This window comes from Nylanderia fulva, unplaced genomic scaffold (assembly GCF_048542155.1).
Source record: "Nylanderia fulva isolate GAGA-0341 unplaced genomic scaffold, ASM4854215v1 Scaffold338, whole genome shotgun sequence".
Taxonomy (NCBI): domain Eukaryota; kingdom Metazoa; phylum Arthropoda; class Insecta; order Hymenoptera; family Formicidae; genus Nylanderia; species Nylanderia fulva.
In genome coordinates, this window is record NW_028190409.1 from 13,478 (window position 1) to 29,748 (window position 16,271).

A 16,271-nucleotide genomic window follows, 5' to 3' on the forward strand; every position below is an offset into this window, starting at 1 on the left:
TCCAAGGTATATTACCTCTTTTCGTAAAAATTCGCATTTTGTCAGGCTGTAGTTGGAGGACTATGTTTCCGTAAACGTTGTAATACTTCCGCGAGTCTTCTGTTGTGATCTTCTAAACTGGATCCGTATATAACGATGTTGTCGAGATAAACGAGACATCGGAGTCCTTGTATTCCGGTTAGCACTGAGTTCATAAGTCGTTGGAAAGTTGCAGGCGCGTTTTTAAGTCCAAACGGCATTCTATTAAACTCGTAGTGTCCGTAAGGAGTCAAGAAGGCTGTTTTATTTTTGTCGCGCTTTGGCCATCGGTATCTGGTGATATTCAGATGCAAGGTCGAGCGTCGTAAAATACTTCGCGTTTCCCAGCTGATCCAAAATATCGGTAATATTCGGCAGTGGGAATGAATCGCCTATAGTTAATTCATTTAACTTCCTGAAATCGACTACTACTCTTAATCGCGGTTTGCCTGTTGCGTCAGTCTTTTTGGCACTACTAATAACGGTGCATTCCACTGGCTAATGCTTGTACTAATAATTCCGTCTTTTAGCATTTCCTGTACTTGTTTGTTCACTTCTGATTTGTGTTTCTCGGGAAGGCGATACGGTCTCACATTGACGGGTGGGGTATCGGCGCGCGTGCTTATCTCGTGTTTTAGCGTTGCTGTGCATGACAGTGGTTCTCCGCTTAAATAAAACACGTCGCTATATTCTTCGCAAATTTTCTGTATCGCTTTCCTTTCTTCCTCGTTTAAATGTTTTGTGTGTAACAATTGTCAAATTCGTTCGTCACGCGTTAATTGATTCGGAGTCTCGTCTATATGTATCGTGTACAACTCGTGCGCGTTATCTTCGCAAACGTCTTCTACGGTTACGAGGGGTGTGTGTATCTCGACCGGCTCATCAGTTGTATTAATTACACTGATGGGACATTGGTAATTCTTCGGTTCTACCAAACATTGTCTGATATAGATTCCTGGGGCGGTTTCTTTGGCTCGAATGATCCCTGTCTTAATATCATTTGTTATCGCGTGTATAATTGTTTCACTACGCGGCTTTAAGATAGTTTTGTTATACGGTTGCAATTTTAGGACGGCGTTTCCGATTTGTAATTCGTGTTTTTTTGTAATCGCACGTGACTTGCTGCTTCTGGAGGAAATCGATTCCTATGATCCCGTCGTATTCCATTGGGAAATCATTTTTCACGACGTGTGTCGCGTGTTTTATCTTGTTTCCGTTTAGCTCAATTGTCGCGTACATTTTTTCCGATCGTCTTTGCTTTATGACCGGTTATTCCAACGAGGGTCATTTTATTGTTGTAAATTTCGGTCTTGCCCTTCAAGTGTTTCACTTTTATCAATGAAATCGTAGCTCCCGAATCGTAAAGCATGTTTACCTTTCCGCGTTTTGCCTCTCGCATGGGCAGAGTAATTATATTTAAACTCGCTCTCTCTCTCGGCGTTCGGCGCATGTGTGTCACCTGATATTCGAGCGCGCGAGTTTTCTTAATCTTATCTCCGCGCTCTCCGTCTTCATCGCTGCTACGTTCGGACTCGGAATTTCTCTTCTGCCGGATTCTTTGATTATCTATTTTATTAATACTTCGCGGGTTTTTTCGATCCTCTGGCTTGTTCCGTGGGGGCGTATTATTTTTCGGTCGCCCGTTTAATTTTCAACATTCTTCGCGGTTATGTCCACGCTTTTTGCAATGATTGCAAAATTTTTCGATGGCGGATACGCGCGAGGATTTTTTCCGGTTTCGGCAGAACGTTGACCTTGCTATGACAGTCTCGTCCGTAATGTCCGGGTTTTCCACATCTATAACATTGTCCCGTCGTTCGCTGTCCTGACCGCGTTGATTCAGGCTTATTTAGCGAGGAATTAGTTGCCCGTGACGTGCTAGGTCCGATAAATCTCTCTTCCGCGCTCGCGCCGGCTATCGCTTCTTGAAGCGTCGTATATCGTTGTGAGCGTACGAGTACTTTTAAGTCGCTTTGTAGCCTTAATTGAAAATTTAATAATGCTTGTTGTTTGGGAAAAAATTAAATTTTCGTGATCCCCGCGCGCCTTTGATATACGCTACTGAGAGCTCTCTGTAATTGTGTACATCGACAGTTTGTTATTGCGTCCACAAGGGCGAAGGGCCGAATTAGGAGAGAGTTTCCGCGTCTTTAAAAAGGAGCGATGCGGCACGGAGGGCGAGTCTGGTACGACGAGCCGTCCGGTAAATCCGAGAAGAACATTTGTGATCCGAAGAATAAAAATTACGTATTCTTACTTAGAATAAAGAGACTAGTTCCTGCTATCTATCCTTGCCTATTGACGCAGTCCACAAGAGAGAACTAGGCGATAGCTCCGATAAAACCCAAAGAAGAAAATATACAAAACATGGTCCTTCGAGCCGGATCTGTGTCGAGAAATTAACGGATGGATTCAAACAAGATACACGTGCAAGCAGTGCAACTACTTCAAGTGAGCCATTCAACAATTGCGCTACATTCCGAGTAAAAATTTCCGTACGACAAGGAAGTATTTCGACTCACGTACATACGTTCTCCATTTCAACACCGTGTTTACCTTACAAGGTCGAGCTCTGCAAGACAATAGATCGAAATGGACAAGGCAATATTTGCGTTCGATACGAATTTACGTTATTTAACGAACTCAATAACGAATTTCCAAAAGCTTGGAGTTGATAATCAAACTCATGCCATCACTAAAGGACTATTTCAACTCTTGCAAAATTACTGGAATAAATGCCAGGAGAATGCCGCTATCATTGAGGCAGTAGCAACCGACGCAGACGCGGCACAGCTTCCCTTCTTCAAGAGCAAGCTGCTAGACAAGGCGGAGGTCTCGTACATGCAAGCCTACGACTTCTTTCAAGAAAAACTCGAGGCATTCAACGTCGTTTCAATTTCCATTCTTGTACCAACGGCGGCCGCAACGACGTCCATTAACGAGATCCGATTGCCGAAGATCAACTTGCCTTCTTTCTCCGGTAATGTAACCGAGTGGCTAACGTTTCGCGATTTGTTTCTTGCGCTCGTTAAAAATCGCCGTTCCATATCGCAAGTCGAGAAATTGCAATATTTATTATCCGCGGTTACTGGCGACGCTGCTAAGTTGATTTCCCATCTTTCTCTAACCGATAGTAATTTCGATGTTGCATGGAAGGAACTCACGAATCGTTACGAAAATCAACGCGTTATTATTGACGCATATTTCAAACGTTTATTTACCATTCCTAATGTTTCGTCTAACGATCTGTTCGGGTTAAAACAATTACGCTCCAATTCATCGGAATCGATAAATGCTCTGCGTGCCTTGAAATGTTCTGTAGATGAATGGGATATGATTTTAGTCTACATTCTTGTACAAAAACTAGACAATTTGACGAGAAAAGATTGGGAAGTCAGCTTAGGTTCAGAGAGGAGATATCCTACGATGGAAAAACTATACGCGTTTCTAGATACACAAATTCGTTCGCTTGAGGCTGTATCCAAGGACGGAGATAACTCGAAGTCCGCCAACGGAAACTCATCCGAAAAGAGTTCCGGTGCTCGCTCGATTCCAAATGCGGCACGAAAAAATAATATAGTGCGTTCTCACCATACAAACACCGCGAGTACGTGCGCTCTTTGTTCCGAAACACATCGTTTAATGCATTGCGAGAAATTTCAAGCGTTAAGCATTTCGCATCGACTAGAGTTTGTTCAAAAAAATAATATATGCAAAAATTGTTTGACCAAAGGTCATTACGTTTCGAATTGTCGTAGTTCCTTTACTTGCTTGAAATGTAAAAGACAACATCATACTTTGTTACACGAGAATTCAAGGTCAAGTTTAACGACAACAACAGACTCTGGACAATGCGATAACGCGTCCAACGTACATTCACACGTGAACGCGGGAGTTAAACCCGTGCTCCTGGCTACCGCACGTGTTTGTATAGGATCAGAAAACGGTCGATATGTTTACACGCGAGCACTGATCGATCAAGGTTCCGATGCCACATTCGTTTCGTCACGAGTCGCTCAAATGTTGAGAGCTCGCTTAATTTCAACACGCGTAAAGGTATCTGGCATCGGTGACACTACGTCTAATTGCGTTCAAACATGCCGTCTCTATTTCTATCAGCGCGACTAATAAAAATGATACGATTCTTCATACCAAAGCATTGGTCGTTCCAAAAATTACAGCGTACATTCCACCTCATTTCCAATTACAAGAGATTCCGTTTCTTTCCAAATTGAATCTAGCCGATCCAAATCCAAGCTCAAATGATGCAATCGAAGTACTTCTCGGGGCCGAATTATACGGTTCAATTATGATGGGTGGCTTAATGAAAGCTTCTAACGATGCTACACTTGCGCAAGAAACGATATTCGGGTGGATCATTTCGGGTCCTATTTCAAACCAAAAAAAATAGCCAAAGAATTCACGTTCACCAAGCAACTTCTGGCAATCTCGATTTCGAACTCCGACGTTTTTGGGAGCTGGAAGAAATTCCAACGACACACGCTCTCTCAGAGGAAAATCTTCGTTGCAACTTACATTTTCAAGAGACACATATGCGCGATTTTTCAGGGCGCTATGTTGTCCGCTTACCCTTCAAGTCTGGTCCTCCGATAAAGATCGGCGAGTCAAGGTCAGTAGCTACGCGTTCACTCGCGCAACTAGAGCGACGTTTAGCCAATTCTCGGGAAATTTCAGGGCAATACGTCGACTTTCTTAACGAGTACGAAGAGCTTGGGCATATGCAAAAAATCGAAAACGTGCAACGCTTCTTTCAACCGACGTTTCTACCTCATCATCCAGTTATTCGCGAGGACAATACTACAACCAAACTTCGTGTAGTGTTTAATGCCTCGGCAAATACCTCGAATAACACTTCTTTGAATGACCATCTTATGATTGGTCCAAAGTTGCAAGTCGATCTTCCGGCGATTATTCTTCAATGGCGTTTGTACAAATACGTTTTTTTCCGCTGATATTCAGCAAATGTTTCGACAAATACAGATTCATTCAGACGATCGCCAATATCAATTAATATTGTGGCGTACGATTCCGAACGAGCCAGTCCATACTTATTCATTAAATACCGTTACTTATGGTACTGCCTGCGCGCCTTATCTCGCCCAACGCGTGCTCAAACAACTTTCAATCGACGAGAGTTCGCGTTTTCCACTAGCTCAAGCAATTTTGCAAAATGAAATATACGTTGACGATGTCCTATCCGGAGGCGATGATAAACCATCCACGATTAAAAAACGCGACCAACTAATCGGCTGTTTACTAAGCGCAGGCATTCATCTCAGAAAATGGGCCAGCAACGATTTTGAAATTCTACAAGATATAAATCCTGCGAATCACGGTCTAGCAAGTTCCAAGCCTTTCCAAGAAGGTGAACAATTAAAAATACTCGGTATTCATTGGACACCTTGCGATGATAATTTCTCCTTTGAAATAAAATTCCGTCCACCATCTACCGACATTTCGAAACGACAAATCCTTTCGACGATAGCGAAAATATTCGATCCCCTCGGATGGGTGTCTCCGATCACGATATCTCTCAAAATTCTACTGCAAAAACTGTGGAAATTTTCCTACGGATGGGATGATATTCTTCCTGCGGAAATAACAACCGAATGGAATGCTTTTTGCGAAAAGATGTTACACTTGACGACTCTGCAAGTTCCTCGTTGGTTAGACTTCGAGCGTAACATTCAGTGCTTGCATTTACACGGCTTTTGCGACGCTTCATCTAAAGCCTATGCAGCGGTAGTCTATTCAAAAATTGTCACGAATTCTGGCGATAGTCATGTTCGACTTCTCCTATCAAAAACCAAGGTTGCTCCGATTAAAACGATTTCGATTCCACGACTCGAGCTCTGTGCGGCTCAGCTGCTAGCACGCTGTATTTCGTTTACTATTGACGTGATGAAATTGCAAAACATTCCTGTGTTTTGCTGGAGTGACTCGACAATCGTATTAGCATGGTTGCAAAAGGCTCCATCAGATTTAAAAGTATTTGTAGCTAACAGAGTGTCTTCTATTCAAACGAAGCTTCCTACGGCGACATGGCTGCATGTGCCAACAGAAGATAATCCCGCAGATTGCGCATCGCGCGGCATAAATCCAGCTCAGCTAACGCCTTCCAGTTCCTGGTGGAACGGCCCGGCATGGCTGAAATTTAACGAGGATAATTGGCCAGTTCAATCTACGATAAGTTGCACCGAAGATGATTCCGAATTGAAAGCGTCAAATGCAGTCCACTCGCATCATTCAAATCGAGCGGAACTTTTTGAATCCTTCAATCATATCTCCACGTGGCCACGCTTACTACGGGTCACCGCATACGTCCTTCGGTTCAAGTTTCGAACGAGAGTCCCAGATGTTGCTCAAGGTCTCTCTATTTTGCAAGTCGATGAAATAAAAACCGCGCACAGATTCTGGATTAAACAGATGCAAACGGAATACTTTTCAAAAGAAATCGTCGCTTTCAAAGCCAAGTCGAGGTTACCAGTTTGATGCTCCATCCATTCTCTCGATCCGTTCCTGGATCCCTCCGGTATCCTACGCGTGGGTGGTCGACTTCAACTGTCTGACCTTTCATATGATCGTAAATTTCCGATTCTACTTCCAAAACATTACCTTTCTAAGCTCATTATCGATCAAATTCATAAGGATACACTTCACGGCGGTATACAATTAATGCTTCGCACGTTGCGAGAACAATATTGGATTCTGGGGGCGCGAAGCATGGTAAAAGGTTGTATCCGCAATTGCGTGACATGTACTCGGCATCGCGCCATAACCGGCGTACAATTTATGGCCGACCTTCCTACATTTAGAGTAACTCCGTCCCGTCCATTTTGCCATACGGGACTTGATTACGCCGGCCCCTTCGCAATTTGAGACGCTTCCGGCCGCGGACGTAAGTCGCACAAAACATACATCTCGCTATTTGTTTGTCTCGCTACACGAGCTATACACTTAGAGCTCGTTCATGATTATTCCACGGCTGCGTTTCTCGCATCTTTCGAACGGTTCGTAGCGCGTCGTGGCATTCCATCCGATCTTTATTCCGACAACGCGACTACCTATCAAGGCGCGGATCGCGAACTTGTTACAGCGATCCGACAGACTCAAGCCGACGTAGATCTGCAGGCGAAGTTCGCGTCAAAGCCAGTTCAATGGCATTTCATTCCGCCTTCTGCCCCTCATTTTGGGGGCATGTGGGAGGCAGGTGTTAAGAGTGTTAAGCACCACTTGCGACGTATACTTGGTTCCTGCACACCTACGGTCGAAGAGTTCACCACGCTTTTATGTAACATCGAAGCATGTTTGAATTCGCGCCCGATCGCCGCACTTCATGACGATGTAAATTCTTGCAATGCGCTTACACCAGGGCATTTTTTAATTGGTAGCGCCATTAAATCGATTCCGAGTCCGAGCGTCTTACATATCTCTGAGTCACGACTCGATCGATGGCAATTAATGCGTGCGAAATACGAGCAATTTTGGAAATTGTGGAGTTTTGACTACTTGAACACCTTGCAGCAGCGTTTTAAATGGCAGAATCGATCTGATGAATTTTGCATAAACGATATTGTTCTAATAAAAAATCCTAATTTACCTCCCTGCAGATGGGAACTTGCGAGAATCATCGAATGTAAGCCTGACAAGGATGGCCTGGTGCGAGTTTGCTCAGGTCAAGACCGCGTCTTCTACTTTTGTAAGACCTATTGTTAAACTCTGTAAATTGCCGGTAAGTCCGGACGGTTCAGCGTAATCTAATTCTGCAGGTTGTCCTCCAATGATTGCAGTTCAATGTGTAAGGATTTACCCCTGACTGTCATTTGAATCCCTTGGCGATTCAACCCGAGGGGTATGTTTGGGAAAAAATTAAATTTCCGTGATCCCCGCGCGCCTTCGATATACGCTACTGAGAGCTCTCTGTAATTGTGTACATCGACAGTTTGTTATTGCGTCCACAAGGGCGAAGCGCCGAATTAGGAGAGAGTTTCCGTTTAAAAAGGAGCGATGCGGCACGGAGGGCGAGTCTGGTACGATGAGCCGTCCGGTAAACCCGAGAAAGAACATTTGTGATCCGAAGAATAAAAATTACGTATTCTTACTTAGAATAAAGAGACTAGTTCCTGCTATCTATCCTTGCCTATCGACGCAGTCCACAAGAGAGAACTAGGCGATAGCTCCGATAAAACCCAAAGAAGAAAATATACAAAACACTTGTGTTTGGATCGTTTGTAAGATAGTGCGTTTCTCTGAGCTCGTCTGGTTTCCTCCCTCTATCATTGAATCGTATAAATTTATAGCGAGCTGGTCGACGCGTTGCCCGAAATTTTGTGCTGTCTCATTATATTTCTGCTTTAGCGAATTAAATTCTAATTGCAAGTGGGCAGTACTTTGCTTGCATTGGTATGCGGTCTCTAGTTGTTGCTTTAATTCTTCAAACGTTTGTATGTCTCGCGTTTCGAAAACTTGCATGGCTTTACCCTTTAATTTAGTAAATAGTATGCCTTGTATCAAGACTCTTCGTCTCCGGGATGTATGTTTTGCATTGTATGTGCATGCGTTTAGAAATTCCTGAAGGCGGTGTGTCGCGATATACAGTCAAATTCGGGTATCATCATTCGCGCTTCTTTTAGAGACATATATTGTCGTGCAGTACTCCGTCGATTTCGTACGTCGCGCTCAGTCCGTCCGTAAGTCATACGAGGCTCGTAATCGGACTCCCGCTGTTCGTCTGTGTGTGTGTATGCCTGTGCGGCTTCTATTCTATTCATACGTGTGTTTAGTGTATGTAGCTCTGCATGTATAGCTTGTATTATATTAAGCATTTGTGAAGTTTCTCCGGGCGCTACGACGGAGGTTGTTGTGACGTGACGTCTAAATTCTGTCTCATTTGTGCAAGGTTTGTCGGAGTATGCTTATTTCGGGCATCTATCGCGGTTGGCGGAATAATTGCGTTCACGTTTGTATTTTCTGCCATATTTATTTCGCTATAAATTTCTTCGGGATCGAATATTTCGCTGTCGTATGATCGTTAATGAAAATTCTCTCCGCGAAGATACTCTACTCGGAGTTCGGCTGATATACGGTCGCAATCGACGCGGTTCGTTTTGAGTTACTTGAACGGAAGTCGCTTGGATTATTTGCGAATATACTCGCGTCAAAACTAGTAAACGGAAATTCTCGTTCGTTTATTACGTTTGGAGGTAACTCGGTATTATTTTCGTTTGACAAGTCGCTGTCTAAATTTCTACGAACGCTTTCGAGATTTTGCGCAGTTAAAGGCATACTCGCGTCGTTAACCGTACAGGTGTACTATGCAACCACGATTGGGTTTCTAATTGCTTGTCGGGGGTGTTTCGTCACCTTCCGACATTCACGCAATCAAATAAATTCGGACTTACAGTATTACGGCTCGCATCGTTACGCTCTATAACGGGTCGGCTGCTGTTGCTGCAACTCGATCGCTCGTGGGCTGATAACGGCGGCTCCGTGTTGGTGATAGATACGGCGGGTCGTCGCTCGTGATGATGCGCTGCCCGTGAGGTTGTCGTAGGTCGGCGTTGTCCATGGACGTCGGCGATCCTTTTCGATTCTCGGCTGCTTATCACTCGTTGCATTGTTTATGTTGTCCCGCTCTCTCGTTCTCTCTTAGTCGTGGCTTCTGCTTGTTTCCGTCAGAGTTACTGACGTGCCCGTCTAACACTTGTTATAATTGTATGTGTTTTTTACAGGTCTTCGCCGCTGTGGGGGATTTTGGAGACGACGTCGGCCCTGCGGCTAATATCCCACCGCTGCCATTAAATTGTTGTGCCTCCGGGAAGGCACGGAAAATTTTGGGGTTTCAGTCGACTGAAGGATGAGATCCTAGGATCGGCGGGCGTCTCCACTTTGACTAACTTCGCTTGTTTATCAGAATAAATCTTTTATTTCCCTTATTTCTTGAGTTGGTTTAATTCTGTGTAATCCCACCTGGGTGGTTTAATTAAGTATGCTCGCTTTCGATAGTCAGATTACAGGTGATAGTTTATATTCTGCGGCTTGTCTTCGACTCCTAGTTAGGTTCTAATTAGCGAGCTTGACCTTTTGGATTTTCGTTAGCGACTGACTTCATCGCCTCGCTCTCCGTTCGCGGTGGTCTCCTGCCCTTTTCTACATCTTTCGGGGGAAGATGTAGAGAAGCCTTTCATTGGCTAATTTTTTGTTCACACGCGTTTTATCTAGGTGCAAGCGAAGCAGGTTGATTCTTCGCTTGCGATCGGCGGTTTTTCAGTGTAACGCTTATTATTTCATCGCGTTTGCGTCTTTTCGCGATAAGCGCTTCGCAGAGAGCGTTGAGAACGTTTCTCAAATGATGTATAATAGCCGACTTATTAATGTATTATTAAAACTATATTTAATATAATATAGTTATAGTCATTCGGGACTATAACCTATTATTTACTTGACTATTCGTTTTAGGTAAACTTGTCACTAAAATGTTGTGTAAATGTGTAGTTAAAGGGGGTACAGGCTGTGTTAAAACTGCTTGATTGGAAACTATTAATACTGATGGAATATTTTCTTATGAATTTTAGGCAAGCCGTATGCTATGGAAAAAGTGAATCGCTAGAACTTAAAAAATAATTTTCGGCAGCCCGATGGATTCTTCATTGTCACTCTATTTTGGCAGATATTGTCTGGACGATTTAGAAACCTTTGTGTAAATTCATTGACTTTTAATGTCCTGTGTACTACAGATACTACAGATACAATCTTCACGATTTCACCACGCTCTAAGGTTAATGAAATGTTATCAGTTTTAATGGCTACCACCATCGGCTAAATATTTACTTATGAAATTGAAAAAGACAATTGTTTTTATGTTCTTGACACGAGTGTCATCAGATGTAATGATAGGAGACTAATCACTAATTGGTATAAAAACCACTTTTATTGGAAGATTATATATCAATTTTCTTACCGCGCACCCACTCAAATACAAAATTCATTTCATTAACCAACTTAGTCGATAGAGCCATTCCTACTGTCTGACAATAATTTCATAGTGAACAATATTCAAATTATTAATAACATTCTAACCAATAATAATTTTCCATTTCATGTTATTAAAAACATATTTGTAGAGACTCGAGTTTTGCGATTCTGCGTGAATTGCGCTCTCACTCGAGCGGAGGCTGGAGCAGCGTTTATCAGAAGGCTCACAGCACGAAAAAAAGTACTTGACATCGATTTAGCACTCACTTTAACTTAACGAGAGGTGAATAAGTGGTAACAAAAACCGAGGCGAGCGGTAAATTGTAAGGACTAAGAGATTGCGAGGATTGTATGTCCGTACTGTATCGGAGCTCAGCGATTCTGTTCGAAATCCGAGCGAGCTCTGCTTGGCAAATTCGGAAGAAAGGGACGAAGGCTCGTTGATGAACTCGTGTAATTTATGGGTCAATAGCTGATACGATCGATCTGCTCGACTTACTTCGTAAATAATTTCTCGACTTACTTCGTAAATATTATTTTCGATTCTTGAAGGCCTCAACACCTCAACATACCGCCCGCCTCGAATGTTAATTACATTCGATTACATGATTGAAGACGCTTAAGTTACAGAGATTCTTAACGCTAGAAGGGTTACAACGTGTGTCACGCTTGTACAGAAAGGGCGCGTCCGAAGAGCTTGTTAGTTTACGCCCTATTGATCGGATGCGATTCCGCCCGCCGTGGCGGAGGTTTATTCGTCTCGAAATTAATGTCGACGGCAGGAAGTTGATTTTGTAATCGGTCGTTGATATTCGGAGTCGGCAGTCTTAATTTGACGACGCGTACAAGGCCGTCGGCTCGGGAGAGCACTTCGTTATTCGACCGAGCGTCCATCGGCTAAGGGGGAGACACGAACCTCGTAGTACATACAATTTTGCCTATTTTGGCGGGTTCTGGATTGCTCGCCATTTTGGGACGTTTGTTGTAACGTATGGAGGTAGTCCGTGTTCTACGCTTTCCAAATGCGTTTGCTCAATCGTTGGACCAACTGCCAGCGAGACAACCGCTGCTCATTGACGTCGAGCAAGCTAGCTTGCGGTGGAGCTCGAAGACTATCGCCGATTAAGAAATGCCCGGGGGTCAATGCACTATAGTCGTCGATGTGATCGGAAGCCGCAACAATTAGTCTTGAATTGAGATAGGATTCGATACGATACAACAACGTCGTGAGCTCCTCAAAAGTGAGGGTGTGTAGACCGATCGTTTGCTTTAAATGATGTTTCACACTTCGGATCGCGGCCTCTCAGAGTCCCCCGAAATGGGGAGCAGCGGGAGGTATAAAGTGTTAAGCGGTACCTTCTCCGGAAAGCTCGTTTCGAAAAGCACCGTTGTTAGTTGCTGCGTTAACGGAAGCGGCTATTTCCTTTTCAGCGCCTCGAAAATTGGTGCCGTTATCGGAATAAAGCGCGGAGGGTATACCGCGGCGAGCGACGAATCGGTGATACGAAGCAACGAACGCATCGGAGGAGTAATCGGAGACTAGTTCTAAGTGCATCGCCTTGGTCGTCATGCACACGAACAAGGAGATGTACGCCTTATGCGATTTGTGGCCGCGACCGGGCGCGCTACGCACCGTGAGTGGACCAGCGTAATCTACGCCGGTATGCACGAAAGCTCGCGGCGTTGGAGTGACTCGGCAAGCCGGTAGATTACCCATAAATTGTTCCGAAACTAGAGCTTTCTCATGCACGCAAGCCAGGCATTGAGTAGAACGGAGCGCACGACCGATCGCGCGCGAAGAATCCAAACCTGTTGTCAGAGCAACGCGATAGTCAGCTTTGGTCTGGCGTGACACGCCTGGACATGAGTGGCTCGTATAATTAAATCTAAAATTATATGCGACTTTAGAATGATTGGATGTTGCATCTCGTTAGACAACGTCGAATTCCGCAAACGTCCGCGCACTCGCATGTGTGCGTGTTCATCCAAATCGGGAGTTAAAGAAGCGAGCGGACTCGACTTTGGAAGAGATTTTCCTTTGCATAGAATAGATAATTCTTCGGGAAACACCTCCTTTTGGATCGTAGAGTACCAATAGCGCTCAGCGGCTTGAATTTCAGTTGCGGAGAGCAGAAGGGAAATTGGAAGGTAAAAGTACGGATGGTGATTGATCTTGAGTTTTCCTTTTAGCAACCGATTAATATAGCGCAGGATATACGCCGTGACTCTTAAAAGTTTGGACCACGACGAAAACTGGGATGCTAAATTCCATGCGTCCGCGTGACAAGCCGTATTTATCGCGATGGGGGGGCGCTCCTCGAAGAACGTGTTCGGGTCTTCGAGTGAGTCGGTCGAGGGCCAATTTTCCGGAGCGCGGCTCAGCCACGACGGGCCTTGCCACCACTGGAGGTTGTCGCGGATCATGGAGGAAAAGAGTCCGCGCGATGCTTGATCGGTTGGGTTGTCTTTCGTTGGAACGTGTCTCCAAGTTTCGTTCGGCAGCAGCTGTTGCACTTGAGCGACTCTGTTGGCAACGAATGTTTTCCAACGCGCTGGCAATTGTCTTAACCACGCTAATGTAATCGTAGAATCTGTCCAACAAATAAATTTGAAATTAGGGAATTGTAACGCGGAACAAATGAAATGAATGAGTCGCGCCAAAAGCAACGCCGCACAAAGTTCTAGGCGTGGCACACTGATAGTTTTAATTGTTGCGACCTTGGATTTTGCTGCCAACAGAGACACCTCAATCTTATCGTTAGGAGAGACGACTCACAAATACGCTACGGCGGCGTAGGCTTTCGTGGACGCGTCCGCGAATCCATGTAACTCGACCTTGGATGCGTCGGGTGAGAATTGCGTCCAGCGCGGAATTGTAATCCGTTCGAGTAGTGGGAACTGCGATTGAAACGCGATCTATTTGTTACGCACGTCGAGTGGGACTTTTTCATCCCATCCGCATTTGAGGGACCACAATCGTTGAATTAGAATTTTCGCGGTGACGATTACGGGAGCGACCCATTCCAAGGGGTCGAAAAATCGCGAAATTGTAGCGAGGATTGCGCGTTTAATGTGAACGAAGGACTCCGCCGGCATTTTGATTTTGAAGTGAAAAACGTCTTGCTGCGGATACCAGGAGACGCCCAGAATGTTTAACGAATGATCTTCATGGATATCCTTGTCTCCCGCATGGCCGTGGTCGGTGGGATCGATATCGCTGATGAGAGAAGGGCAATTACTTGCCCATTTGCGGAGGCGAAAACCGCCGCGCGCAAGGAGGGCGATAAGTTGGTCGCGAGTCTGTCGAGCGATGTCAAGATCATCCGCGCCGAACGTGCAGTCGTCGACGTAGATGTGACGCTGCATCACCGGGATTGCGAATGGGAACTCAGAACCGTCATCCGTTGTCAGTTGTTGAAGAACGCGGAGCGCTAAGAAAGGGGCGGACGCGGTGCCGTAAGTTACGGTGAGGAGTCGATATTCCTCGACGGGAGCGGTTGACGCGTTTTGCCACAGAATTCGCTGGTAGGTAGTATCGCGCGGATCCACCAGGATCTGGCGATACATTTTTGCTATATCGGTGGACAGAACGTAGCGATATCGACGCCATTGTAGGATGACGGCACAAAGGTCGTTCTGTAATTTGGCTCTAGTTAATAAGTAATCGTTTAAGGATTTGCCCGTGCTGGTACGGCTGGAAGCGTTAAATACGACGCGTAGTCGTGTCGTCGTACTACTATCGCGAGTAACGGCGGGATGTAATACGCGGACGACTGTTCGGAAGGCTCCGTGTAGGATACTTTTAGCATGTGACCAAGATCGCTATATTCTTGGAAAAACACGGCGTAGGCCTTTGCCTTTGGAGGGTCGCGATGGAGGCGACTCTCCACTCGCGCGAAATTAGCGAGAGCGGCGATTTTGGAATCGCCGAGGTCCGTCGGCGGACTGTTACGGAAAAGAAGGCGGACACGGTATCGCCCGTCGGGTAGGCGAGAGTGCGTAGCGAGAAAATGTTCTACGCACTGTTTTTTTTTCTGGCTCGAGAAAGTACTTTGCGGGAGATCCTCCACCTCCCAAAACTGACGGAGAGTGAGGTCAAGGTCGTTAGCGATCGCACTGTGATGCGTGTGCACGGGTGGTTGCGGAAGTGGCTCGGAAGCAGGCCCGGATAGAATCCAGCCTAATGCTGTATTCTGCGCGATCGGTTCGGAGCTCCGTCCTTTTCGCAAACCTTCGCGAATAATTAAGCTATGTAAATCGGCACCGATTATTATGTCAATCGGGTCGGAGTTGTTCGGATCTCGGTCAGCGAGAGAGATTTCGTTGAGATGCTGGCAATGCGCGAGAGAGGGAACGCGAGGTGGAACGTAGGTCGTCAATGATTTTAGAATAATAGCGCTGGCGGAAAACGTCGGATTATCGCTTGCTTCGGGACTAATTTTAATTTCCGCGAGATGACGCGCCGTTGAGAATAATTGATCGATGCTTGTTACGCGTATTGGATGCTTAATTCGTCGTACCTTTAACAATTGCGCTAAACTTTCCGATATAAGAGTCGCAGCGGAGCCTTGATCTACGAGAGCCCGAGCGCGAACGACTGTTCCGTTGGTTGAGAACACGCGGACTCGTGCAGTGGCGAGAAGCACCACTGGCGCGGATTGCGTAGCGCGCGAAATCGTGAGCGATACAATGTCTCCGCTCGCTTTGGTTTTGGCCGAATTGTTTGTTGTTGTCGAATCCTCAGGTGATGACCTTGAAGTGTCCGAGAGGTGAAGCAGCGTATGATGTTTGCTGTGACACTCTCGGCACCGATGTTTGTTTTTACAATCTTTAATTGAGTGATTGGCGGCGAGGCAATTAAAGCATCGTTTTTGCGATTTGATGAGTTTGTGCCGACGCGCAGGGGACCATGATAAGAATTGCATGCATTGGAATAGAGGATGCGATTTTTTACACACTGAGCATTCGAATTTTGTGATGGTGGTTGCGTGCGCGGCGACGCTTCGGGCTTTCGTTTTTACCGTCGTTGACTCGGCCGCGTTGTTCGTTTTCATCGAAAGGATGGCTTCGAGTGCGCGTATGCGATTCTCGAGAAATTTATCCAGTTCGGAATACGACGGAAACTCTACGGTATCGCTGAGTTTAAGTTCCCATGCTTTTCGGGACGCTTTGTCTAATTTTTGCGAAACCAAAAAGACAAGGACATCGTCCCAATGGATAACAGGACGACCAAGATTTTTTAACGCTTGTATTGACAT

The 16,271-nt window shown here is 45.4% G+C and overlaps 3 protein-coding genes across 3 annotated transcripts; 1 reads left to right on the forward strand and 2 right to left on the reverse strand.

Annotated features, from left to right (window-relative positions):
- The first annotated feature begins 2,424 nt into the window (after positions 1 to 2,424).
- On the forward strand, positions 2,425 to 6,531 carry LOC146722277 (uncharacterized). The gene is made up of 4 exons (XM_085485054.1): positions 2,425 to 2,469; positions 2,683 to 2,998; positions 4,714 to 4,962; positions 5,192 to 6,531. The coding sequence occupies exons 1-4, from the start codon at positions 2,425 to 2,427 to the stop codon at positions 6,529 to 6,531; spliced, it is 1,950 nt and encodes a 649-aa protein (XP_085341180.1).
- A 5,827-nt stretch (positions 6,532 to 12,358) lies between these two features.
- On the reverse strand, positions 12,359 to 14,580 carry LOC146722278 (uncharacterized). The gene is made up of 3 exons (XM_085485055.1): positions 13,941 to 14,580; positions 12,969 to 13,604; positions 12,359 to 12,870 (listed from the first exon to the last, which is right to left on the reverse strand). Exons 1-3 carry the CDS (start codon positions 14,578 to 14,580, stop codon positions 12,359 to 12,361), a joined length of 1,788 nt encoding a protein of 595 aa, XP_085341181.1.
- Positions 14,581 to 14,681: 101 nt separating this feature from the next.
- Positions 14,682 to 16,271, reverse strand: LOC146722279 (uncharacterized). The gene has a single exon (XM_085485056.1). The coding sequence runs from the start codon at positions 16,269 to 16,271 to the stop codon at positions 14,682 to 14,684; it is 1,590 nt and encodes a 529-aa protein (XP_085341182.1).

Coding starts and splice junctions, on each gene's coding strand:
- LOC146722277 (XM_085485054.1), top strand. CDS start 2,425: ATGGATTCAAACAAGATACACGTGCAAGCAGTGCAACTACTTCAA. Junction 2,999..4,713: donor CAACTTGCCTTCTTTCTCCG/GTAATGTAACCG, acceptor GGGAAATTTCAG/GGCAATACGTCGACTTTCTT. Junction 4,963..5,191: donor GGCGATTATTCTTCAATGGC/GTTTGTACAAAT, acceptor GTTTTCCACTAG/CTCAAGCAATTTTGCAAAAT.
- LOC146722278 (XM_085485055.1), bottom strand. CDS start 14,580: ATGTATCGCCAGATCCTGGTGGATCCGCGCGATACTACCTACCAGCGA. Junction 13,605..13,940: donor AAAAGTCCCACTCGACGTGC/GTAACAAATAGA, acceptor TTTGTTGGACAG/ATTCTACGATTACATTAGCG. Junction 12,871..12,968: donor ACACATGCGAGTGCGCGGAC/GTTTGCGGAATT, acceptor ACTCATGTCCAG/GCGTGTCACGCCAGACCAAA.
- LOC146722279 (XM_085485056.1), bottom strand. CDS start 16,271: ATGTCAATACAAGCGTTAAAAAATCTTGGTCGTCCTGTTATCCATTGG.